Source organism: Pristis pectinata, chromosome 1 (assembly GCF_009764475.1).
Source record: "Pristis pectinata isolate sPriPec2 chromosome 1, sPriPec2.1.pri, whole genome shotgun sequence".
Lineage (NCBI taxonomy): Eukaryota > Metazoa > Chordata > Chondrichthyes > Rhinopristiformes > Pristidae > Pristis > Pristis pectinata.
The window spans coordinates 77,346-105,229 of NC_067405.1; the positions used below are offsets into that span (position 1 = coordinate 77,346).

Below are 27,884 nucleotides of genomic sequence, written 5' to 3' on the forward strand. Positions count from 1 at the left end.
CCAAAGTTAGGTTACTCTCATTTCTTAATTCTCAACCCACAGCTTTGTTGGTTATGTCTAACTGTTTAAAACATTCCTGGATGAACCTGCAAGGGTCCTGACCCGAAACGTTGACCGCCTGCTTTTCTCCACAGATGCTGCCTGGCCTGCTGAGTTCCTCGAGCATCATTGTGTTTTTCATCTAGATATCTTCAGTCCTATATTTCTCCAATGTTTCAAATGTGATGAGTTTCTGCCTTCACCACTCTTCCAGGCAGAGAGTGCTAAATCTTCACCACTCATCAGATGTAAATGAACTTTCATCAAATCCCATTAAAAAATTTACAGATGATCTTAAGTCTCTGTCCACTTGTTATCAACCTCTCTACTGAGAGAAATAGATACTTCCTGTCACCTTGCCTTTATAATTTAGCAAGCAACAAGTAATATAATTTTACAGAATCTTAGGGCTGATGACTTACCTAGTGTGGTGGAAGGTAACTATGCCAGACTTTAATTTCTGTGATGTATTATCAAATTAAACCCAAATCAAGCTTTGATAGTATATGAATGAAGCTTCTATGTACATGCTGTTGTCTTTACTCTGTTATGAACTCAGTGAAAGTCCCTTTAAGATAGAGAGTGTGTGTGTATGTGTGTGGGGCATGCTTACGTCAATAGAAGATAAAGGACGTAATGACGTCGTTGAAGAAGTAAGAAGGAGAGAGAGAGAAGGGAGAGAGACACCAGCCTGCTTGTTTTCTCTATCGATGGATGAGAAATAATAACTGTGTTTGCCACTGAAATCCATGTATGGAAGTTGGAAGTAATCCGGTGGAGTTCACTTTGTTGCTGACCTGTAGAAGGAAACAGGTATTTGTGTGTGGACGACCACGGTTCGGATGCTTTTCGGGGTGAGGAAGTCACTACCGAGTAAACACTGAAGTGTCGTTTGGGTTCCATCGTGGAACATTTGGATTTCGTATGTACTCTCTCTCTGTTTTTCTACATCTACATCTTATCTTCAGACAACGGTGGTTGTTGAAGAAGCCCTTGCTCATGTTTCACCTTATGGCTTGCGGAACTGAACTTTAAGAACCATTCCGGAACTGGGAGTTTTGGACTTTGTCACACACACACACACGAAGAGTTTAGTTTTGGGGTTAACGTTCGAGGTTTAACATTTTTGAATTCTAACATACTAACATTTTTACTTTTATTTTACGTATTATCATAAGTAGTGATTAATAAAATAGTTTTTAACACTGAATCATGCTCAGTGTGTTTCTTTTGTTGCTGGTTTGTGACAACTCCATGATCTGTTATCCAATGACATGAATGAAATTAATTAACAGTTAATACATACATGATACTTTTAATGTATAAAAATGATCCAAAATGCTCAGTGCCAGAGTTTGAATGTTCAAGGCTTTGAGGTTGCATATGAATGGTATTGCAAATCTTTACCTTATTATATTTACAGAAACCATACAAAATCTGTCACTGGACATGCCCATTTTTCATCCTGCTGATATATCCAGATCAACGTGAAATAAAATGATAGTGCAACAGATGTTAAATCTCCCTTAAATTTGTCTTAGAGCATGTACCGAACACTGTATACTTAACTTGCAGTATTGACTGAAGCCTTTTATCAATTAAACAGTAAACAATGTTCATTTATGTTTTACTTGAGAGTGCTAAAAGATATCTAAGCTACATTTAAAAAAATGGTAAGCACTCAGATTATCAATGTTAAAATAAATAAATAAATAAATAGTGTCCAATGCCCATAATTTCAATCTGTCCCCAAACCATCATTTACACCTTCCTTCCATGGTGAAGGTTATTTGTAAGAAAGGCACAGTTCCGACTAGGGGAGATAGTTTGTTTCATTGAACTGCATATTAGAGGGAAATGACAACTCGGGTATTAGGCTCACTGTGATTTAACTCAGACGAGTCTTGCAAATGTATAAATAGTTCAAATTAGTCACATGCATGTAATCTAAAAGTAATTCCAAGCAAAGTCTGAATTGAAGGGAATATTCTGCATTCATTTTGTTTCTTCTCATAATCTTCAGCAGCTTCATGAGGAAGCTTCCTTCTTTAAGCACCGGCTAAACAGCAGAAGTTTGCTCTCCTGCTGGTGCTGGTTTCCCTGACAAGCTACCTGAAACATTGTCAGACTCAAGTAGCTCTACAACGCTATACGGGGAGCAATCCTCCAGTCCAAGTTTTCCAGACAGCCAGCCACAGAAGCCCTTCTCCAAGTCCCGCACTGCCAGCCACCACTCAGCAAATGACCAGGAAATTTGTGTTATGGCTGTGTATACACTGATGGACAATGACACTGCCACAATTAGAACTGGATAAAAAACAATTAGAAAGGGGCAAATTGTAATCTTATGCCAAAAGGTGCGTTCTTCATTGTAAACCAAGAAAATGTTATACCAGGTGATGGTTCCATAGTAAAAGGACATGACAAAAGACAACAGGAAGACCACTGGAGAACATAGCAGGCTCCAGAACACAACATGAGGACCCCAGTATAGTCCAACATCACATGGCTGTTTCTTCCTTTCTTCCTCTGGCTGTGGGGTCTCCTTGGACTTGGCTAGTTCCTGGAGCTCCTTCTCTGTTAGTGTCACATGGATATCCACCATCTGTCCCTTCTTCTTCCCCCGGGTGATTGTGCCAGTTAGTGTCACATATCTGCTGTCAGCAGGCAAGCTCCAGCCACCTATTCAGCAAAAGTTTTTTTTTAATAAAATCAGTCGCATAACGTAAACATTTACTCATCTCTCATTTTTAACCTCAGATGGTGATAATATGCACGCCAATGTTTTTTTGAAGTATTCCTTCAGTGATGGTAAGCTAGAAGCAATGGAGGTCAAAATTTACACTCAAAACTGGCCCTTCAGCTAACTTGTCCATGCCAACCAAGGTGCCTTCCTCAGCTCATCCCACTTGCCTACATTTGGCCCTTAACTCTCTACTCCTTTCCAATGCATGTAACTGTCTAAACATGTATTTTAAACACTGCAATTGTACCCATGTCTACCACTTCCTCTGGCAGTTTTTTCCATTTCCACACTTCACCCTGTGTGAAAAACTTGCCCCTCAGGTCCCCTTTAAATCTTTTACCTCTCAACTTAAACCTATGCCCTCTAGTTTTAGAGCCCCCTAGAAAGAATGTGACCATCCACCTTATCTATGCCCCTCATGATTTTATAAACCTCTACAAGGTCACCTTTCAGCCTCCTTTGCTTCAGGGCACCAGTCCCAGCCTGCAACATCTCTCCTCATAACTCAAGGGAGTCCAAGCAGCATCCTCGTGAATCTTTCCTGCACTCTCTCAAGCTTAATCACGTCCTTCCTGTAGCATGGCGACCAGAACTGCTCAAAATACTCCAAGCGCATTCTCACCAACATCTTGTACAGATGCAATATGATATCCAAACTCTGGTATTCACTGCTTTGACCAATGAAGGCAAGTGTGCTATACACCTTCTTCACCACTGTGTCACCACCTTCAGGGAATGATGTACTTGTTCCTCTAAGTCTCTGTTTAACAACACTCCCCGGGGCCCTGTCGTTCACTTTGTATGTCTTGCCTGGTTTAACTTCCCAAAATGCATCACTTTGCACTTGTCAGAGTTAAATTCCATCCGCCATTTGTTGTTATCCTCCTGAATCTGGAATACTCCCCCAATTTTATTCTGATGTATTTATAAAAATTGTGAAGAGATTCCAGCACTGATATTTGTTGAACTGTACTTACAAAATTATGCCTCCCTGAATATCCTTTACCACTTCTCTCTTCTTGACTTTATGCCAACAGCTATTCACTTTGCTCTTTGCTGCCTGATGGGATTAAATAGGTTAAATTGAGATGAACTGTTTCCATTATTGGATAGCTCAAGGACCAGTGAACAAATATTTCAGGTGATTGGCAAGAGATCTGGAGCTGATGCAAGGGATGGGTTACAATGGAACTTGAGAGGGACCAATGTCCTTGTTGGCAGGTTTGCTGGAGCTGCTGGGGAGGGTTTAAACTAGGTTGACAGGGGATGGGAACCAGAGTGTTAGGTCAGATGATGGAGCAGTTGGTGTAAAGGTGGATGCAATGTGCAGAGAGACTGTGAGGAAGGATAGGCAGTGGATAGGGCATAAACACAGTCAGTTGGATGGGTTGAAATGTGCTTACTTTAATGCAAGAAGTATTAAGAATAAGGGTGATGAACTCAAAAGCACGGATACGTACGTGGAATTACGATGTTGTGGCCATTACAGAGACTTGGCTGTCGCAAGAGCAGGATTGGCTGCTTTATGTTCCAGGGTTTAAATGTTTCAAAAGTGATAGGGAGGGAGGTAAGAGGGGGGAGTGGCATTGCTAATCAGGGATAGTGTCACAGCTGCAGAAAGGTAGGACGTCGTGGAGGGATTGTGCACTGAATCAGTGTGGGTATAAGTCAGAAACAGGAAGGGGGCAATCATTCCACTGGGAGTATTCTATTGGCCCCCCATAGCCACCGGGACACTGAGGAACAGGTAAGTAGGTAGATTGTGGAAAGGTGCAAAAATAACAGGGTTGTTGTCAACTTCCCTGATATTGATTGTCACCTCCTTAGTGCAAAAGGTTTTGATGGGACAGAATTTGTTAGGCTCACTAGAGGAGAGGTCATACCGGATCTAGTACTAGGCAATGAACCTGGTCAAGTGACAGACCTTTCAGTGGGCGAGCATTTCGGAGATAGTGACCACAATTCCCTGACCTTTAGTATAGCCATGGATAAGGATAGGAGCAGACGATATGGAAAAGTATTTAATTGGGGGAGGGGGAATTATGATGCTATTAGGCAGGACTGTGGGAGCATAAATTGAGAAGATGCTCTCAAGGAAATGCACAGCAGAAATGCAGAGGTTGTTAAGGGAATATTTGCATGAGGCTCTGGATAGGTTTGTCCCACTGAGACAGGGAAAGGATGGCAGGGTAAAGGAACCACAGTTGACAAGAGAGGTGAAACATTTAGTCAAGAGGAAGAAGGAACCATACAAGGTTTAGAAAGCAAAAATCAGGCAGGGCTCTTGAGAATTCTCAGGTAGCTTAAGGTGGTACTTAGGAGAGCTAGAAGGGGAATGAGAAGGCCTTGGTGAGTAGAATTAAGAAAAACCCCAGGACATTCTGCACAAACGTGAAGAAGAGGAGGATGACTAGAGCGAGGGTAGGATCACTCAGGCATAAATGGCGAAACATTCCTGGAGGTGGAGGAGGTAGGGGAAGTCCTTAATGAATACTTTGCTTCAGTGTTCATTTGGGAGAGCGACTCTGACGAAAGTGAGGTTAGAGTAGAACAAGCTAATGTGCTGGAGCATGTCAAGGTTAAGAAAGAGGTAGTGTTGGAGCTTCTTCAAAACATTAGGATAGATAATTCCTCGGGGCTGGACAGGATATGCCCAAGGTCACTATGGGAAGTGAGGGAAGAGATTGCTGGGGCGTTGATGATGATAGCTGCATCCTCCCTGGCCATAGGAATGGTTCTAGAGGATTGGAAGATTGCAAATGTTCCCTTGTTCAAGAAATGTAATAGAGATAATCCAGGGAATTTTAGACCAGTGAGTCTTACGTCAGTGGTGGACAAGCTATTGGAGAAGATTCTTTGGGACAGAATTTACGAGCACTTGGAAAAGCATAGTCTTATTAGGGATAGTCAGCATGGCTTTGTGAGGGGCAAGTCGTGCCTCATGAGCCTAATTGAGTTTTTTTGAGGAGGTGACAAATAGATGAAGGTAAAGTGATGGATGTGGTGTATATGGATTTTAGTAATGCGTTTCACAAGGTTCCATGGTAGGCTCATCCATAAAGTTATGAGGCATGGGATCCATGGAGACTTGGCTGCATAGATTCATAATTGGCTTGCCCACAGAAGGGAGAAGGTGGTTGCAGATGGTGAGTGTTCTGCCTGGAGCTCGGTGACTAGTGGTGTTTTGCAGGGATCTGTTCTGGGACGAAGTGATGGGTTCGTAAGTTTGCAGATGACATGAAGGTTGGAGGTATTGTGGATACTGTAGAAGGTTGCCGTAGGTTACAACGGGATATAGACAGGGTGCAGAGTTGGGTGGAGAAGTGGCAGCTGGAGTTCAATCTGGAAAAGTGTGAAGTGAGACTAACCGGTCGATAGTTTCCATGATTATCGCTATTTCCCTTCTTAAACAGTATTAGCTACTTGCCGGACCTCAACCTGTAGCAAGGGAGGACACAAAGATCTTGATCAAGGGCTGAGCAATCTCATTTCTTGCCTCTCTCAATAACCTGGGTTATACCCCATCAGGCCCAAGGGAGTTATCCACCTCAATGTTCTTCAAGAGACCAACACTACCTCGTTCTTTGTCTCAAAATGCCCCAGCATACTAGCATGCTCCACACCAATCCCATATCCTTCTCCTTGGTAAATACTGATGCAAAGTACCCATTTAGGCCCTTGCCCACATCCTCCATCTCCAAGCACACGTTCCCTCCGTTATCCTTGAGTGGTCCAACCCGATCCCTAGTTATCCTCTTGTTCTTAATGTATGTATAGAAAGCCTTGGGATTCTCTTAATCCAACTTGCCAAGAACTTTTCATGGCCCCTCCTGGCTCTCCTAATTCATTTGTGTTCTTTTCTAGCTTCCTTATAATTCACAAGGGTTCTGTTTGATTTTAGCTTCCTAAACCTTACATATGCTTCCTTTTTCTTCTTGACTACATTCACCACCTCTCTCATAATCCAAGGTTCCCTTACCTTGCGATCCTTGCCCTTCCATCTTACTGGAACATACCAGTCCTGAACTCTGATCAACTGTTTTTTTTAAACAACAACTCCCATATGTCAGTTTCTCTTATCACAAAGTTTTGTTTTAGACTACCCTACCTTGGGAAAAAGAATATGACTATCTGCACTGTCTATGCCCCTCAATTTTATAGACCTCTTTAGGTCACCCCTCAGCCTCCTTCACTCTAGGAAAAACAGTCCCAGCTTATCCAATCTTTTTTTTAAAAATCACTCAAGCCCTCCAATCCAGGCAACATCCTTGTGAATTTTTTTCTGCACTTTCTCTAGCTTGATCACATCCTTCCCAGAGCACTGCAAGCAGAACTACACATAATACTCCAAAGTGCAGTCTAACCAACATTTATACAACATGATGTCCCAACTCCTATACTGACTTCCATACCTGATGAAGGCAAACGTGCCATACGTCTTCTTCACCACCCCGTCTACCTGCATCGCAACTTTTAGGAAACTATGTACTTGTACCCGTAGGTTTCTCTGTTCAACAGCACTCCCCAGGGCCCTTCCATTCACTGTGCATGTCCAGGCTTGGTTCAACAGACCAACCTACCTCATCTTGGCCCTTGCACTTTACTTATCTACCTGCATTGCACTTTCTTTGTAACTGCAACACTATATCACGAGATCACAAGGCAAAGGAGCAGAAGCAGGCCATTCGGCGCACTGAGTCTGCTCCATGAGCTAAACTAAAACTATTCCTATCTAGCCCCAATTTCCAGCCTTATTCCCATATCCCTTGATACATTGACTAATTAGATACCTATCAATCTCCTCCTGAAACACCAATGATTGGGCCTTCACAGCTGTATGTGGCAAAGAATTCCATAATTTTACTACCTTCTGGCTAAAGAAATTTCTCCTCATTTCTGTTTTAAACCAGTACCCTCTAATTCTAAGATTGTGCCCTCTAGTCCTGGACTCACCCACCAAGGGAAACAGCTTAACCACATCTACTTTGTCCAGTCCTTTCAACATTCTAAATGTTTCTATGAGGTCCCCTCTCATTCTTCTGTACTCCAGTGAGTGAAGAGCCGACAAACGCTCATCATAAGTAAGCCCTTTCATACCGGGAATCATCCTCGTAAATCTTTTCTGAACCCTCTCCAACATCAGTACATCCTTCCTAAGGGGCCCAAAACTGCATACAGTATTCCAAATGAGGCCTCACCAGTGCCCCATAGAGCCTCATCAGCACTTCCTTACTTTTATATATTATATCTTTTGAAATGAATGCCAACATAGTATTCGCTTTCTTTACCACTGACCCGAACTGGTGGTTAACCTTTAGGGTATCCTGCACGAGTACCCCCAAGTCCCTTTGTACTTCTGTACTTTGTATTTTCTCCCCATCTAGATAATAATCTGCCCGTTTATTTCTTTTTCCAAAGTGTACAACGGCACATTTCTCAACATTGAATCTCATCTGCCATTACTTTGCCCGTTCTCCTAAACTATCGAAGTCTCTCTGCAACCTTCCTGTTTCTTCAATGCTCCCTACTCCTCCACCTATCTTGGTGTCGTCTGCAAACTCAGCCACAAAACCATTTACTCCATAATCCAAATCATTAATGTACAAAGTAAAAAGAAGTGGCCCCAACACTGACCCCTGTGGAACACCACCAGTAACCAGTAGCCAAGCAGAATAGGATCCCTTTATTCCCACCCTTTGCTTTCTGCCAACCAGCCAATGCTCCACCCATTCTGTTATCCTACCTGTAATTCCATGACCTCTCATCTTATTAATCAGTCTCTTGTGTGGCACCTTGTCGAAGGCCTTTTGAAAGTCTAAATACACAACATCCACAGCCTCTCCCTTATCCACCCTACCTGAGATTTCCTCAAAAAACTCTAATAGGTTGGTCAGGTAGGACCTTCCCTTCATGAAACCATGCTGGCTTGGACCTATCTTGCCTTGCACCTCCAGGTATTCCATAACCTCATCTTTGAGGATCGATTCCAATAACTTTCCCACCACTGATGTCAGACTAATAGGTCTGTAATTTCCTTTATGCTGCCTCCCACCTTTCTTATACAGCGGAACTACTTTTGTGACCCTCCAGTCCTCCGGAACCATGCCGGAGTCTACTGATTCCTGGAAAATTATCACCAATGCCTCTGCAATCTCTAAAGCCACCTCCTTCAGAACCCGGCGGTACACCTCATCCAGTCCGGGAGACTTATCTGTCTTTAGTTTATTTAGCTTCCCTAGCACCTTCTCTCTAGTAATCTTAACTGAACTCATTTCTATCCCGAGACCCTTGACTCTCAGGTATATTGCTGATGTCCTCCACAGTGAAGACCGATGCAAAATACTCATTTAGTTCCTCTGCCATCTCTTTGTTATCCATTATAATCTCCCCCTGCACCGTTTTCAATTGGTCCTATATCAATCCATGTCTTTCTCTTCATATATTTAAAAAAGCTCTTAGTATCTTTTTGAATGTTATCTGCCAACTTCCTTTCATAATTCATCTTTTCTTTCCTAATGACCTTTTTAGTTTCTTTCTGTAAGTTTTTAAAAGTTTCCCAGTCTTCTGTTTTCCCACTAATCTTTGCTTCCTTGTATGCCCTCCCTTTTGCTTTTATTTTAGCTTTCACCTCTCTCGTTATCCACATTTGTGCCATTTTTCCATTCATAATCTTTTTTCTTGGAATATATCTATCCTGCATTTTCCTTATTTCTTGCAGAAATTCCATCCATTTCTGCTCTGCCGTCCCTGCAACTAGCTTACTCTCCCAATCAATTTGGGCCAGTTCCTCTCTCATGCCACTGTAATTTCCTTTGTTCCACTGAAATATTGACACATCTGATAACAGCTTCTCCTTTTCAATTTAAAACTGAACTCAATCATATTGTGATTGCTAGTTCTTAATGGTTCCTTTACCTTTAGTTCCCTAATCACCTCCAGTTCGTTACACAGCACCCAATCCAAAACAGCCGATCCCCTGGTGGGCTCATCAACAAGTTGCTCCAAAAAGCAATCCCGTAGACATTCCACAAACTCGTTCTCCTGAGATCCACTGCCTTCCTGGCTTTCACAATCCACCTTCATGTTAAAATCCCCCATAATTATCTTGATGTTGACACTTCTATTTCTAGCTGTAACTTATAGTTCACATCCCAGCTGCTGTTAGGGGGCCGAAATATAACTGCTACTATTGTCCTTTTACCCTTGCCATTTCTTAGCTCCACCCATAAGGATTCCACTTCTTCTGACCCTATGTCCCTTCTCTCTATTGATTTTATATTATTACTAACCATCAGGGCCACACCACCCTCTCTGCCTATCCACCTATCTTTCCTATACACTGTGATCCCCTGGACGTTCAGTTCCCAATCACATCCGTCATTAAGCCATGACTCGTTAATTGCCACAATGTCATATTTTTGAATCTGTAGCTGTGCCACTAGGTTATCCACTTTATTTCTAATGCTACATGCGTTTAAATATAGTACATTCAGACCAGTATCTGCTACCAGACTTAAGGACAGCTTCTACCCCACTGTGATAAGACTATTGAATGGTTCCCTTATACAATGAGATGCACTATGACCTCATGATCTACCTTGTTGTGACCTTGCACCTTATTGCACTGCACTTTCTCTGTAGCTGTGACACTTTACTCTGTACTGTTATTGTTTTTACCTGTACTACATCAATGCACTCTGTACTAACTCAATGTAACTGCACTGTGTAATGAATTGACCTGTACGATTGGTTTGTAAGACAAGCTTTTCACTGTACCTTGGTACAAGTGACAATAATAAACCAATACCAATTTCGCTGTATATCTATTGTTCAGCAATTATCCTGTCTTTTCATCTGCTTGTCCTTCTTTCCATCTTCACTGCACACTGTATATTCTGCATTCTGTTTTCTTTTTACTACCTTAGTATAATTATGTCTGGGATGATCTGTCTGGATGGCACACAAAACAAAAGCCTTTCAGTTTATCTCAGTGAATATGACAATAATAAACCAATACTCTCCGCCCCCCAGTTGTACACTTACTCACCTCATCCCTCTGTCAAATTAGTTCAAACTCTTCCCAACAGCACAAGCAAACCTCCCAAAAAGAATATTGGTCCTATTCTGGTTCAGAAACAACCCATCCTGCTTGTACAGTTCCAACGTCCAAATGATCCAAAAATTTAAAGCCCTCCAACGCCCCTACAACCATCCCTTTCATCATTTAGTCTGAGGAAGAGAAAAATGGTTCCAAATTTCATATTTTATACTTAAGTAAGAGCACTCGAGGGAATGAAAACAGAGAGCTAGCCAAATGGGTAAATTAGGTTAAGGGACTGGTCAATTGAGATGCTGTAGCATACTAGGAATGAGATTTTTCAGAATACACAGAAAAGATGAATTCTAACAAGAAAGAAAAATTCCAAAGATACCTGCAATTAACTAAAAACTGTTTAAGATAGTATCAGACTTAAAGGAAAAATACATAATTGTGTAAAAATAGGTGACAGGTCAGAAGATGGAGAGAATACAAGTAGCAACAATGATAAGATAACATAGAACAGTAGAGCACAGAACCAGGCCCTTTGGCCCATGATGTCTGTACTGACCACGATGCCAATTTAAACTAATCCAAACTGCCTCACATGATCTAAATCCCTCCATCCTTAGCCTGTTCACATGTCTGTCTAAATGCCTCTTAAACGTTGCTACTGTATCTGCTTCCCCACCTCCCCTGGCAGCAGGTTCCAGGCACCTATCACTCTCTGTATAAAAGAACTTAGCTTGCAAATCTCCTTAAACTGTCTCCCTCTTTCCTTAAATCTATGCCCTATAGAATTTGACATCAATGCTTTTCATAATTTTATATACCATCAGGACCAAAAAGTTAGTAATGTTGGAAAAATTAGAATAAAAGGCAAAGTTATCAAGAAATGCAAGAACTGTTAAGAGTTTGAAAAGATATTTAAAGAGAATTAAAGTAAGCTTTGGTCCTATGGAAAGTGAAACTGGGAATTAATTACAAATAATAGAGTTGGCAGATGAATTAAACAGGTATTTTGCATCAGTCATCAATGGTTATCACAGGGAATATGAGGGACATTCCAGAAATAGCTGTAAATCGGGAATTGTAAGGAAGGGAAGAACTTCCTTGAATGATGGGCCAAGGGACCAAATATATCATTGCTAAGTTTTTTTGTAGGAATAGTGATTGTTTATGCAGACTCGATGGGTTGAAGGGCCTGGTTCCGTGCTGTATCACACTGGGACTCGAAGATACAAAGAAAGGTTGGAAAACTGTCAATAACAGGACATGAGGAGACTAAAAATACGTACAGACAGGCGAAGCGAATGGTTAAAGATTGGTAAGTGGAATATATTGTGTGAAAATGTGAAGCTGCCCAATAACAGCTTTCAATCCTATTAATTTCTCATGTACCTGTCTTTACTTTCCTCTAAAGCCTCCTTTTTTGATTCCACAGCATATTCTCCTCCACAAAAGCAGAACTAAAGTATTTCGTTGATTTGTCATTTCTTTGTTCCCCATAAATTCTCCCATTTCTGACAGTGAGGGACCTACATTTGTTTTCATTCTCTTTTTCTTTTTATAGACTTGCAGAAGCTTTTACTGTAAACTTGTATTGCTTGCAAGTTTACTCTCATACTCTACTTTTCTTCTCTTGACCCAACACTTGCTTTTCTTTTGCTGAAGTTTAAACTGCTCCCAATCCTCAGACCTGCTATGTAACATATGTAAAAGAAACTGAAATATAAACTTGAGTTAGGAGATATTGGAAACACTAGTACCACCCCTGTACATTAGTACAACTCCACTCTTTGAGCTTGAAGGAATCCTTTATCTCTTGTGCAGGCAGATGAACCATTTAGTTTCAGATTTGAACAAAAGGTGGAACTGTTTTGACAATCCACATTCCATCACTAGTACACAGTTTGCCTACAGTGTATCCAAGTTTAAATCCGCAACTCTGACTTGGGATACTAAATCTGCTAAATTGAGACCCGACTCCACAATTTCTTGTTTTTAGCTGGGCAAGTGGAGGTTTAGACTTGGGTGTAACACTCACTCTGACTCACACTGGCTCACAGAGAAGAATGACTACATGACCCCAGCAAAAGTCACCCTACCCAATGGCTGTGAATCAAACACCAGCAAGAAAATAATGGGAACAGAAAGTAATGAAAAAGTAATCAGGAACATTTGAAGTTTGGAGTTGTGGGGCCATCCTGTGGTAATCATATATCTCTTGTACCTTCTGCAACTGGAGGACACAGAAAGTTTGTCCCTTCTTCAGTGTTCTTGGCTGTGGTATCTGAATCTTGCTGGTCTTCCTCAATTTTCTCGCTCCCAGTGCGGTAGATTATAATTGACTCTGGCCTTGGCTCCTTTTTCCTCTTTTTTTTCCGCTCCAAGGTAAATTCACCATCTTTCTCAAAAATGCCAGCTATATGACCAGCTTTGTGTGGGGAGCCTTGATGTGTTACCTGAGCTGCTTGCTCCATGCCAATGTTGTTTTGAGGCATTTTGGTGTGTATTTGTTGAACAGTGTTCACTTTACGCTGGAGATGTTTCTGCTTCTGACAGTCCACCCACAATCTCCTCTCCACTTGCCTTGGACACAGAACTCCTGTTATTAAAACATCTAACACACAAAACAATTATTAAATTCAGTATGAAAAATAACAAAACATAAACAACAGCTTGAAGTTCCTCCCTTTCTCTTGGCACAGGGAACTTCAAAAAATAGCAGAGAATCAGCTGCCATCCTTGCTCAGCTATCAGCCGTCATTCTTCAGCAGGATGGCACTTAGCACTGATGACCCAGCAATGAGGTAGAGAAAGGGGGGGGGGGGGGGGGGTTTGCCCCTTCCTCATCTGGCTGGGAGAGATGCAGACCCAATACTGAATCTTATTTTACGGAATGAGGATGGGAAAGTGGTGCAAATGTCTGTGGAGGAATCCTCTGCAAACTGTAACCACAATTCTGTAATCTTCAAGGTGGTCATGGAAAGAGACAAGGTTGGACCTAGAGTTACAGTCTTAAACTAGGGGAAGTCTTGATTTCATTACTATAACCCAAGGAAAGTAGATTGGGACCAGTTGCTAGAAGGAAAAACAACATCTTATAAGTAGGAGGCACTTAAAAGCAAAATAGTAGGAGCTTGGAGGCAGCATGTCCCCACAAGGGTAACAAGCAAAGATGATAAGATTAGGAAGCGTTTGAAAGGTATGGGAAATTGTTATCAAGTGAGTCCTTTGAGGATAAAGGAGATCTCTTAAGAGAGTGGTTATGAGTCAAAAAGGGGACATGAAGTGGCCCAGGCCAACAGAATTAAAAAGAATTGCAAAACCTTTGATGAATATATTAGAGGCAAGATAGTAGTTAGGGAGAGAATACGTCGCCTGAGGGACCAAAAGGGAAGCCTGTATGTGGGGCAAGGAGATATGTGTGGCATCCTGAATAAATACTTCATCTCAGTATTCACCAGGGAGAAGGATAGGGAGAATGGAGAGTTAGAGGAGGTGAACACAGATAGCTTGGAACATTAGAAAATCAGGAGGGCAATTTGGAAATCAGGAGGGCAAAAAGAGGGTATGAGATGGATCTGGCAAGCAGGGTTAGGGAAAATCCCAAAAGATTCTACAGGCATATTAAGAGTAAAAGGGTGGCTAGGGAGAGAACAGGTCCCTTAAAGATCAGCAAGGCTGTCTGTGTATGGATGGACAAGATTTTATAGAAAATAGAACATTACAGCGCAGTACAGGCCCTTCGGCCCACGATGTTGTGCCGACATTTTATCCTGCTCTAAGATCTATCTAACCCTTCCCTCCCACATAGCCCTCCATTTTTCTATTATTCATGTGGCGATCTAAGAGTCTCTTAAATGTCCCTAGTGTATCTGCCTCCACAACCTCTGCCGGCAGTGCATTCCATGCAGCCACCACTCTGTGTAAAAAAAAACTGACCTCTGACATCCCCCATACCTTCCTCCAATCATGTTAGCCATTTTTGCCCTGGGAGTAAGTCTCTGACTGTCCATTCGATCTATGCCTCTTATCATCTTGTACACCTCTATCAAGTCACCTCTCATCCTCCTTTGCTCCAAAGAGAAAAGCCCTAGCTCACTCAACCTATCCTCATGAGACATGCTCTCCAATCCAGGCAGCATCCTGGTAAATCTCCTCTGCACCCTCTCTAAAGCTTCCACATCCTTCCAATAATGAGGTGACCAGAACTGAACACAATACTCCAAGTGTGGTCTAACCAAACTTCTATAGAGCTGCAACGTTACCTGGCGGCTCTTGAACTCAATATCCCAACTAATGAAGGCCAACACACCATAAACCTTCTTAACAACCCTATCAAACTGCGTGGCAAGCTTAAGGGATCTATGGACATGGATCCTAAGATGCCTCTGTTCCTCCACACTGTCAAGAGTCCTGCCATTAACCTTGTATTCTGCTTTCAAATTCAATCTTCAAAAGTGTATAATTTCATACTTTTCCGGATTGAACTCCATCTTCCACTTCTCAGCCCAGCTCTGCATCCTATCAATGTCCTGTTGTAACCTACAGCAACCTTCCACACTATCCACAACACCACCAACCTTTGTCAGCAGCAAACTTACTAACCCACCCTTCAACATCCTCATTCAAGTCATTTATAAAAGTCACAAAGAGAATGGGACCCAGAACAGATCCCTGCGGAACACCACTGGTCACCGACCTCCAGGCAGAACATGCTCCATCTACCACCACCCTCTGTCTTCTATGGGCGAGCCAACTCTGAATCCACACAGCCAAATTTCCCTGGATCCCATGCCTCCTGACTTTCTGAATGAGCCTTCCATAAGGAACCTTATCAAACACCTTACTAAAATCCATGTACACCACATTCACTGCTCTACCTTCATCAATGTACTTTGTCACATCCTCAATTCAATCAGGTTCATGAAGCATGACCTGCCCTTCACAAAGTCATGCTTGACTGTCCCTAATCAGCCTATGCTTCCCCAAATGCCCAAAATCCCTGTCTATAAGAATCTTCTCCAGTAATTTGCCCACCACTGAAGTAAGACTCACTGGTCTGAAATTCCCAGGGTTATCCCTACTCCACTTCTTAAACAAAGGAACAACATTTGCCACCCTCCAATCATCTGGCACTACTCCTGTGGCCAGTGAGGACGCAAAGATCATCATCAAAGGCGCAGCAATCTCTTCCCTCGCTTTCCATAATAGCCTTGGATATATCCCTTCCAGCCCCAGTGACTTATCTATCCTAATGTTTTTCAATAGTTCCAGCACATCCTCTTTCCTCATGTCGACATGCCTTAGCGTATCAGCCTGTTGTACACCATCCTCACAAATGTCAAGGTCTCTCTCACTGGTGAATACTGAAGCAAAGTATTCATTAAGGACTTCCCCTACCTATTTTGACTTCAGGCACGTTTCCTCTTTTATCCCTGATCGGGATAAGTCACTCTAGTCATCCTCCTATTCTTCACATACATGTACAATGCCTTGGGATTTTCCTTAATCCTACTCACCAAGGCCTTCTCATACCCCCCCACCCAGCTCAGGAGAGTCCTAAGTCCATTCTTAAGGTCCCTCCTGGCTACCTTGTAACTCTCCAGAGCCCTGTTTGATCTTTGCTTTCTAAGCCTTAAGTAAGCTTCTTTCTTCCTCTTGACAAGATATTCTACATCTCTTGTCAACCATGGATCCTTCCCTCTACCTACCTTACCCTGCCACACTGGGACAAACCTATCCAGTATCCCATGCAAGTACTCCCTAAACAACTTCCACATTTCGTGCACTTCCCCAAGAACATCTGTTCCCAATTTAAGCTCCCGCCTAATAGCATCACAATTCCCCCTCTCCCAATTAAATACTTTCCCATATCATCTGCTCCTAACCCTCTCCAAGGGTATGGAAAAGGTCGAGGAGCTATGGTCACTGTCTCCAAAATGCTCTCCCACCGAGAGATCTGAAATCCAGTTAGGCTCATTGCCTAGTTGCAGGTCCAGTATGGCCTCCTCTAGTTGGCCTGTCCACATACTGTGTCAGGAATCCTTTAGACACACGAAACAAACTCTGCCCTATCTATCCCCTTTACACTTAGGAGGTGCCAATCAATATTTGGGAACGTTGAAATCAGCCATGACAACAACCCTGTTATTTTTGTACCTCTCCAAAATCTACCTCCCGATCTGCTCCTTGGTGTCTCTGCTGCTATTGGGTGGGGTCTGTAGAATATCCCAATAGAGTGATCGCTCCCTTCCTGTTTCTGACTTCCACCCACACTGACTCAGTAGACGATCCCTCCAGGACATCCTCCCTTTCTCCAGCTGTGATACTGTTCCTGATCAGCAAAGCCACTCCCCCAACTCTTTTACTTCTGTCCCTGCCCCTTTTGAAACATCAAAACCCTGGAACATCCAGCAGCCATTCCTGCCCTAGTGACAGCCAAGTCTCCGTAACGGCCACAATGTTGTAGTTCCATGTATTTATCGATCCTGTAAGTTCATCACCCTTGTTCCTGATACTTCTTGCATTAAAGTAGACACACTTCAGCCCACCCAACTGACTGCAATTTTGCCCTTTCAACTGCCTATCCTTCATCATAGTCTTTCTGCACGCTGCATCTAATTGTACACTAAATGCACCAATTAATGAATATTTCTCATCAGTTTTTACTGTGGACAAAGATATCTTTATTAGCCACATGTACATCGAAACACACAGTAAAATACATCTTTTGTGTCAAGTGTTCTGGGGGTAGCCCGCAAGTGTTGTCACGCTTCTGGCGCCAACATAGAATGCCCACAACTTCCTAACCTGCATGTCTTTGGAACGTGGGAGGAAAACGGAGCACCCGGAGGAAACCCACGCAGACACGGGGAGAATGTACAAGCTCCTTACAGTGTTGCATTTGGGGAAGTCAATTCCGGCCGGAATTGAACCCAGGTTGTTGGCGGTGTAATAGCATTATGCTAACCGCTACACTACCATGCCTGCCTTAATGACTGATGGTAAAGAAATGAGGGAAATAAGTGATGATGTCTTCGACCACAAACAAATTACCTTAAAGTGCATTACAGTGGACAAATCCCCAGAGCCTGGCTGAGTGCATCCTCAGACCTTGTGGGAAGCGAGGGAAGAAATTGCAGAGGCCCTTGCAGAGGTACTTATTTCATCTTTAGCCACAGGTGAAGTTCTGGAACACTGGAGGGTGGCTGATGTTGTACCATTATTTAAGAAAGGCAGCAAAGACAAGCTAGGTGAATGTTGTGTATATGGACTTTAGCAAGGGCTTTGACAAGGTGCCACATGTCAGGCTAATCTGGAAGGTTAGATCACATGGGATCCAGGGAGAGATAGCTAATTGGATTCATAATTGGATCTATGGTAGGAAGCAGAAAATGATGATCGAAAGTGGTTTCTTGGACTGGAGGCTTGTGACTCGTGCTGTGCCACAGGGGTTGGTGCTGTGGCTTTATTGTTCATTATTTATATAAACGATTTGTATGTACATGTACAAAGCGTTGTTAGTAAGTTGCAGATGATATTAAAATCGATGGAAACGTAGACAGTGAAGAAGGTTATCAAAACTACAGGGGGGATCTTGATCAGCTAGGTAATTGGGCCCAGGATTGGCAAATGTCTTTCAACTCAGATAAGTGCCAAGTGTTGCATTTGGGGAAGTCAAACCAGGGTAGGACTTTTATAGTGCATTGTCGGTCTCTGGGGAGCATTGTGGAACAGAGGGACCTTGGACTACAAGTACATCGTTCACCAGAAGCAGCAGAGTTAGGCAGGTTGGTGAAGGAGTCTTGCATGCTGGCCTTCATTAGTCAGGACATCAAGTATTGGAATCAGGATGTTATGTTGCAGTTGTACAAGATGTTGGTGAGATTGCACTTGGAGTATTGTGTACAGTTTTTATTGCCCTGTTATGGGAAAGACATTAAATGGGAAAGAGTGCAGAGAAGATTTATAAGGATGCTGCTAGCACTCGAAGGGCTGAGTAAAAGGGAGGTTGGGAGGGCTAGGACTTTATTCCTTGGAATGTAGGGGTTTGGGGTTGGCCTTTTAGAGGTGTATAAAATCATGAGGGGTACATATAGGGTGAACAGACATAGTCTTCCCTCAGAGAAGGGGAACAAAAAACTAGAGGACATAGGTTTAAGATAGGAAGTGAAAGATTTAAAAGAGACCCGAGGGGCAACTTCTTCATGCAGAGGGTGGTGCGTATCTAGAATGAGCTGCCAGAGAAAGTGATTGAAGCAGGTACAATAACAACATTTAAAGGACATTTGGATAAGTTCATGGATAGGAGGGGTTTAGAGGGATATGGGCCAAATGCAGGCAAATGGTACTAGCACCATGGTCAGCATTGACAATTTGGGCTGAAGGGCCTATTTCTATGTTGTATTACTCTATAACACTGAGTGCGTATCAGGAAAGACAATGCAAGTTAGAGACATCGATGCACATCAATCTGGTCAAATCCCCAGGACTAATGAAATCTATACCAGAGTATTATGGGAAACAAGGGAGGAGATTTCTGGGGCTCTGGCAGAGATTTTTGCATCATCTTTTGCCATAGGTGAGGTACTGGAAGACTGGAGAGTAGCCAATGTTATTCTCACATTCAAGAAAGGTGGTAGAGCTAAGCCAGGAAACTACGCCAGTGGGCCTATGCTAGTAGGAGGGAAATATTGGAAAAAAATTCTTAGTGATTCTAGTTAAGATTACTTAGAAAGGCAGGGACTGATTTGGGGGAATCAGCATGGTTTTGTGCATGGGAAATCCTGCCTTACAAATCTGATTGTTTTTTTTTGAGGTTACTGATAAAATTGATGAAAGCAAGGTGGTAGGTAGGCAGGCATGGTATACATGGGCTTTATCAAGGCTTTTGACAAGGTCTTGCACAGTAGGCTGGTCCAGAAAGTTAGGGCACATGGGACCCAAAGTGTTTTGGCAAATTGGATACAAAATTGGCTTGATGATAGGAGGCAGAGGGTATGGTGGAGGGTTGTTTTTTTGACTGGAAGTCTGCGATCAGTGGTGTACCGCAGGAATTGGTGTTGGGTCCTTTGTTGTTTGTAATATCTGAGAATATCCATGGTCTGAAAAGCTGATGACACAAATATTGTAGATAGTGAGGATGGTTGCCTAAGGATAAAGATGAACATAATCAGCTGTAAAGTTAGGTGAAACAGTGGCAGATGGAATTTTATTCAGACAAGTGTGACGTAATGTATTTTGGCCAGACATAAAGAGTAAACTATAGGGACCTTGTAGTGCAACTTCATACCTCCCTGAAAATGGCAGCACAGGTGGATAGGCTAGTGAGGAAGGCATTTAGCTTGGCCGATTTCATTGGCAGGGGTATTGAGTATAAGAGTTGGGCTATCATGCTGCAGCTGTACAGGACATTGGTTAGGCCACACTTGGAACTTTGTGTGCAGTTCTGGTCACCACAACACGGAAAGGATAAGGTAGCACTAGAAAAAGTGCAGAAGAGATTCACTAGTATTTTGACTGCAATGGCAGGCTTCAATTATAAAGAGATATTAGATTGACTGGGATTGTTCTCAGTGGAGTGCAGGAGGATGAGGGGTCACCTGATCAAGATTTATAAATTTATAAGGGGCACAGGTATGGTACTGAGTTACAGTCCTTTTCCCAAGGGTAGGGGAGATTAAAACTAGAAGATACAGCTTTAAGGTGAGAGCGGAATTACTTAAAGGAGATCTGAAGGGCAAGTTTTTCTACACAGAGGCTGGTGGGTATATGCAACAAGCTGCCAGAGGTGGTGGTAGAGGCAGGCACAATCACAGTGTTTGTAAAGCATTTGTACAGGGTATATAGATAGGAAAGAAATCGAAGGATATGGGCCAAATGCAAAAAAAAAATGGGATTAGCACAGAAGGGTATCTCAGTCGGTGTGGACAAGTCAGGCTGAGGGCCTCTTTCTGTGCTACATGACTCTATTTCATCCAGCCTTGGGGCCGATGATCTTGTGAGATGTAATTGGTCTGCTGACACTCTGAAATCTCCACAGGTAGTTTATTGTGGTTGCTGCTTTCCTTCCTCTCAAATAGATGCTGACTTCCTAACTCAGGGCTGTGTGCACTCCCCTCACAAGCCCACACACACTTTGCCTCTACTGAGTCTCTCACTCTACTTTCCAGATCTTGGGAACACCTACATCTTCCAGTTTTGATCCAAGATGCATCCTTCCAGCACCTATAGTTTGAACCCCATAAAGAATTTTGGGATTCACTTATATCATCTCAATCTTCTAAACTCAGAGCAACATAAGCTCAGTCACAAACTCACAGAATCTGTGAAACTTACAACAATGAACACACTCAATTGGTCAAAAATTGAATAAATTAATCCCATTCCCCTGCTCTTGGTCCACTGTCTTAGTTATAGCTCTTCAAATTCTTACCTCAATACTTTTTAAATGTTGTGAAGGCTTCTGTCGTCACCACCCTATCAGGCAGTGAGTTCCAGATCCCTATTGGTTGTTGAATCAGAGAAAATTCTTGAAATCAGATGCCATTTGGCTATATTCTAAATAAATGCTTCTCATTGGTATTCACCAGGGAGAAGGATGTGGAGACTGCATATGTTGTAATCTGGAGCAAAGAACAAACTGCTGGAAGAACTCAGCAGGTCAAGCAGCATCTGTGGAGGCAAAGGCATTGTCAATGTTTCAGGTCAAGACCCTGCATCAGGACTGAGTGTTAATGGGAAGATAGCTAGCCTATATAAGGGAGAGGGATACATGAGACAGATGCTTGTAGGTGACAGGTGAAATCAGATGGAGGTGGGGTGGGGGGAATGGGCAGGAAGAGCCTGTTGGGGGACAGTAAAGGGCGGGGGGGGGGCGTGGTGAAGTGTTGAGACAGATATTGGTAGGTCATAGAGCAATACAACACAGATACAGGCCCTTGAGCCCAACCAGTCCACGCTGGCCACAGTCCCCACCCAGATAGGCCCAATTTCCTGCGTTCGGCCCATATCCCTCTAAGCACTTATCCGAGTGCTTCTTAAACATAAAACAATACAGCACAGCACAGGACCTTAGGCCCAAGATGTAGTGCCGACATTTTATCCTATTCTAAGATCTACCTAACCCTTCCCTCACACATAGCCCTCCATTTTTCTATCATTCATGTGTCCCTAAATGTATCTGCCTCCACCACCTCTGCCAGCAGTGCGTTCCATGCAGCTGCCACTCTGTGTAAAAAAAACTTACCTCTGACATCCCCCTATACCTTCCTCCAATCACCTTAAAGTTATGCCTCCTCACGTTAGCCATTTTCACCCTGGGGAAAAGTCTCTGACTGTCCACTCGACCCTTGCCTCTTATCACCTTGTACACCTCTATCAAGTCACCTCTCATCCTCCTTTGCTCCAAAGTGAAAAGCCCCAGCTCACTCAACCTACCTCATAAGACATACTCTCCAATCCAGGTAGCATCCTGGTAAATCTCCTCTGCACCCTCTCTAAAGCTTCCACATCCTTCCTATAATGTGGCGATCAGAATTGAACACAATACTCCAAGTGTGGTCTAACCAGTTTTTTTAGAACTGTAACATTAGCTGTCGGCTCTTGAACTCAATACCCCGACTAATGAAGGCCAACACACCATATGCCTTCTTAACAACCCTATCAACCTGCGCGGCAAGCTGGAGGGATCTATGGACGTGGACCCCAAGATCTCTCTGTTCATCCACAAGAGTCCTGCCATTAACCTTGTATTCTGCCATCAAATTTGATCTTCACACTTTGCCAGGTTGAACTCCATCTGCCATTCTCAGCCCAGATCTGCATCCTCTCAATGTCCTGTTGTAACCTACAGCAAACTTCTACACTATCCACAACACCACCAACCTTCGGGTGATTTGCAACCTTACTAACCCACTCTTCCACATCCTCATCCAAGTCATTTATAAAAATCACAAAGAACCGGGGACCCAGAACAAATCCCTGCAGAACACCACCTCCAGGTAGAATACTCTCCATTCTAAAACCACCCTCTATGGGCGAGCCAATTCTGAATCCACACAGCCAAGTTTCCCTGGATCCCATGTCTCCTGACTTTCTGAATGAACCTTCCACTTCGAACAATATCAACCACCTTACTGAAATCCATATACACCAAATCCACTGCTCGACTTTCATCAATGTGCTTTGTCACATCCTCAAATAATTCAATCAGGCTTGTGAGGCACAACCTGCCCCTCACAAAGCCATGCTGACTGTCCCTAATCAGCCTATGCTTCTCCAAATGCGGTGATTTTGGGAAATCAGACCACCAGGCTGTGCTCCTCCTCCCTGCATACAAACAGAAACTGACACAGGAGGATCTGGTACGGAGAGTCATGCAGTGCTGGTCTGAGGAAACAGATGAGCTCCTACATGACTGCTTTGAGACAGTGGACTGGTCCATGTTCAAAGACTCAGCTGCCAGCCTTGATGAGTATGCCACCACCATCACAGACTTGATCAGCAAGTGTGTGGCGGACTGTGTACCAAAGAAGACAATACGGGTGTTCCCAAACAGAAAACCATGGATGAACCAAGAGATCCACTCCCTACTGAAGGCGAGGACTGCTGCACACAAATCTGGTGATCCTGATCTGTACAAGAAATCGAGGTATGACCTTCGGAAAGCTATCAGGGATGCTAAGAGGCAATACCGACTCAAAATAGAGTAACTGACCAGCTGTCAATTATGGCAGGGCTTACATGCCATAACAGGCTACAAGACGGAGTTGGGCTGCATAGCTAACAACAGCACATCCCTTCCAGATGAACTTAATGCATTCTATGCGCGTTTTGAGCAGAAGGGAAGTGGATTGTCACCATCCACACTGACAGCCACCAATGAAGCTGAACCTGTGATCACAGTGGAGGACGTAAGATCAGTCCTCTGGAGAGTGAACACGAGGAAAGCACCTGGCCCAGATGGCGTCCCTGGCTGTGTGCTCAGATCTTGTGCTGATCAGCTGGCAGAAGTATTTGCGGACATATTTAACCTCTCCCTGCTTCACACTCAGGTTCCCACCTGTTTTAAGAAGACTACCATCATCCCGGTACCGAAGAAAAGCAAGGTAACATGCCTCAATGACTACCAACCAGTGGCTCTGACATCCACCACCATGAAGTGCTTTGAGAGGTTGGTCATGGCACGCATCAACTCTAGCCTACCAGACAACCTGGACCCATTGCAATTCACCTGTCGCCGAAACAGGTGTACAGTGGATGCCATCTCCCTGGCCCTGCACTCAGCTCTGGAGCATTTGGACAGTAAAGACACCTACGTTAGACTATTGTTTATTGACTACAGCTCTGCCTTCAATACAATAATCCCAAGTAAGCTTGTCACCAAACTCTGAGACCTAGGACTCAACACCTCCCTCTGTAACTGGATCCTTGGCTTTCTAACAAACAGACCACAATCAGTGAGGATAGGCAGCAATACCTCCGGCACAATTGTTCTCAACACTGGTGCCCCACAAGGCTGTGTCCTCAGCCCTCTACTCTACTCCCTGTACACTCATGACTGTGTGGCCAGATTCTGCTCTAACTCCATCTACAAGTTTGCAGATGATACCACTGTTGTAGTTTGTATCTCAAACAGCGATGAGTCGGAATACAGGAAGGAGATAGAGAGCTTAGTGGAATGGTGTCATGACAACAACCTTGCCCTCAATGTCAACAAAAGAGCTGGTCTTTGACTTCAGGAAAGGGGGCGGTGTACATGCACCTGTCTACATCAATGGTGCTGAGGTCAAGAGGGTTGAGAGCTTCAAGTTCTTGGGAATGAACATCACCAACAGCCTGTTCTGGTCAAATCACGTAGAAGCCATGGCCAAGAAAGCTCACCAGCACCTCTACTTCCTCAGGAGGCTAAAGAAATTTGGTTTGTCCTCTTTGACTCTCACCAACTTTTACAGATGCACCATAGAAAGCATCCTATCTGGATGTATCATGGCTTGGTACAGCAATTGCTCTGGCCAGGACCACAAGAATCTGCAGAGTTGTGGACACAGCCCAGCGCATTACGGACACCAGCCTCCCCTCCTTGGACTCTGTCTTTACCTCTCACTGTCTTGGTGAAACAGCCAGCATAATCAAAGACCTCACCCACCCAGGACATTCTCTCTTCTCTCCTCTTCCATCGGGTAGAAGATACAGGAGCCTGAAGGCATGTACCACCAGACTTAAGGACAGCTTCTACCCCACTGTGATAAGACTATTGAACAGTTCCCTTATACAACGAGATGGACTATGACCTCACAATCTACCTTGTTGTAACGTCACACCTTATTGCAATGCACTTTCTCTGTAGCTATGACACTTTACTCTGTACTGTTATTGTTTTTACCTGTACTACATCAATGCACTCTGTACTGACTCAATGTAACTGCTTTGTGTAATGAATTGACCTGTACGATCGGTTTGTAAGACAAGCTTTTCGCTGTACCTTGGTACAAGTGACAATAATAAAGCAATACCAATACCAAATGCTCATAAATCCTATCTTGAAGAATCTTCTCCAGTAATTTGCCCACCACTGAAGTAAGACCCACTGGTGTGAAATTCCCAGGGTTATCGCTATTTCCTTTCTAGAACAAAGGAACAACATAGAGAAATGGAGGGCTACATGGGAGGGAAGGGTTAGATCGATCTTAGAGCAGGATAAAATGTTGGCACAACATCATGGGCTGAAGGGCCTGTACTGTGCTGTAATATTCTATGTTCCATATGTCACCTGCCAATCACCTGGCACTACTCCTGTGGCCAGTGAGGATGCAAAGATCATTGCCAAAGGTGCAGCAATCTCTTCCCTCGCTTCCCGTAATAACATTGAATATATCCTTTCTGGCCCTGGTGACTTATCTATCCTAATGTTTTTCAAAAGTTCCAGCACATTGTCTTTCTTCACGTTGACATGCTCTAGCGTATCATCAGCTTGTTGTACGCCATTCTCACAAACGTCAAGGTCTCTCTCACTGGTGAATACTGAAGCAAAGTATTCATTAAGGACCTCCCCTCCCTCTTCCAACTCCAGGCACGTTTCCTCTTTTACCCCTGATCGGTCCTACCCTCACTTGAGTCATCCTCTTATTCTTCACATATGTGTAGAATGCCTTTTCCTTAATCCTACTCACCAAGTCCTTCTCATGCTCCCTTCTAGCTCTCCTAAGTCCATTCTTAAGCTCCCTCCTGGCTACCTTCTAACTCTCCAGAGCCCTGTCTGATCCTTGCCTTCTAAACCTTAGATAAGCTTCTTTCTTCCTCTTGACAAGATATTATATGTCTCTTGTCAACCATAGTTCCTTCACTCCACCATCCTTACCCTACCTTAAGTGATACTATTGTACCTGCGTCAACCACTTCCTCTGGCAAGTTTTGGACTCCCCTACCCTGAGGAAAAGATTGTTACCATCTGTCACACTTACCTATATTGAAATTTATTTGCCACTCCTCACCCCCCCCACCAATTGATCAACATCCCCCTGCAATCCATGATAACTTTCTTCACTAGCAACAACACGTCCTAATTTTGTGTAATCCACAAATTTAGCAATCAAGCCTCATGCATTTGCATCCAAATCATTTATATCAATAATGAACAACAAGGAACGCAACACAGACCCCTGCGGCACACTGCTAGTCATTGGCCTCCACTCCAAAAAACATGATTAGTAAAATTGCAGATGACACCAAAATTGGTGGTACAGTGGACAGTGAAGGTCACCTAAGACTGCAATGAGATCGCGATGAACTGGGGAAGTGGGCCAAGGCATAGCAGATGGAATTTAACTCTTGAACCAGGACTCACCAGTCCCAAGGTGTGGGCCATTCAGGATAGAGGTGAGAAGACATTGCTTGACCGGTGGTGGGGTGGGGTGGGGTGGAGGGTTGTCAAAACTAGATAATTCTCTAACCAAAGAGGCTGTGAGGACTCTGCCATTGAACACATTCAAGGAAAAGAGCGCCACATCTTTAGGTAATGCCAGGGATACGGAATTAAATAAGATAAATTACAACTGGAAAGTGGGGCTGTAGTGAAAAATAAGTTACGTTGTTGTTCAGTGGCACAACGTTGGTATAGACGGGTAGTTTATAACACAGTGGGCTGAAGGGCCTGTTCCTGTTCCCCGCCTCCTAGTTCCATTCCTTATCTTCCTCTCTCGCTCTTTCTTTACCGCGCATCGGCCCCAGCCCCCGGCTCACACCCCCCAACCACTCTGCCTTCACCCCGGCCCCGCCCCCACTCCACAGCCTTTACCCCGGCCCCCCTGCCCCCACTGCCCCCACTCCACCCTACCCCACTCCACAGCTCCCCCGGCCCCCCTGCCCCCACTCCACAGCCTTTACCCCGGCCCCCCTGCCCCCACTGCCCCCACTCCACCCTACCCCACTCCACAGCTCCCCCGGCCCCCCTGCCCCCACTCCACCCTACCCCACTCCACAGCCTTTACCTCGGGCACCGGCCACATCCCGTTCACTTACAGCGCGGCCGCGACAACTTCGGGGTCAGTGCGTCACATCCGGGTAGCGGAGCCGGAAGGCGCCGCCGAGTGGGCGGGTGTGGCCGTGCGGCGTCTCTCTGCACCATCCCGTGTCCGTGTAATACCGGAGTCCTGTGTCTCCGCAGCACCGGTCTCCCTGTCTCAACACCAATTCCGCCCACTGCAAAGAGCATGGCGCCGTCAGCCAAGGTACTTTTACAGCAACAAGGGATTGGAGTGATCGGTACAGAGAAGGCGCGGGAAGCGGTTGAGGCAGTCGGGTTTGTATGTGGGCTGTTGGGGGGGAGGCTGTGGGGGGGGAGGGGTGGGTCTGTGGGCTGTAGGGGGGTGGGGCTGTTGTGGGGGGGAGTCTGTGGGCTGTGGGGAGGGGTGGGTCTGTGGTCTGTTTGGGGGGGCTGTGGGGGGGTGGGTCTGTGGTCTGTTTGGGTAGTCTGTGGGCTGTTGGGGGGGAGGCTGTGGGGGGGGGGGATGTCTGTGAGCGGGTGGGTGGTGGTGCAGGTTTGTGTGAGCG

At 44.2% G+C, this 27,884-nt stretch overlaps 2 protein-coding genes across 4 annotated transcripts in view; one reads left to right on the top strand and one right to left on the bottom strand.

Moving 5' to 3' along the window:
- Positions 1-1,272: 1,272 nt before the first annotated feature.
- Positions 1,273-27,375, bottom strand: tmem169b (transmembrane protein 169b). The gene is made up of 3 exons (XM_052025980.1): positions 27,323-27,375; positions 13,057-13,446; positions 1,273-2,721 (listed from the first exon to the last, which is right to left on the bottom strand). The coding sequence occupies exons 2-3, from the start codon at positions 13,325-13,327 to the stop codon at positions 2,099-2,101; spliced, it is 894 nt and encodes a 297-aa protein (XP_051881940.1). The 5' UTR covers positions 13,328-13,446; positions 27,323-27,375; the 3' UTR covers positions 1,273-2,098.
- The window catches only part of xrcc5 (X-ray repair complementing defective repair in Chinese hamster cells 5), a 197,203-nt gene continuing 196,672 nt past the window's right edge, over positions 27,354-27,884 (top strand). Inside the window, exon 1 of one of the 3 annotated variants that reach the window (XM_052025903.1) lies at positions 27,354-27,562. In XM_052025903.1, coding sequence (XP_051881863.1) covers positions 27,545-27,562 — 18 coding nt within the window. In that variant the 5' untranslated portion in view covers positions 27,354-27,544. The remainder of the gene's footprint in view (positions 27,563-27,884) is intronic. The other 2 variants (XM_052025913.1, XM_052025894.1) reach the window with 2 other exon arrangements.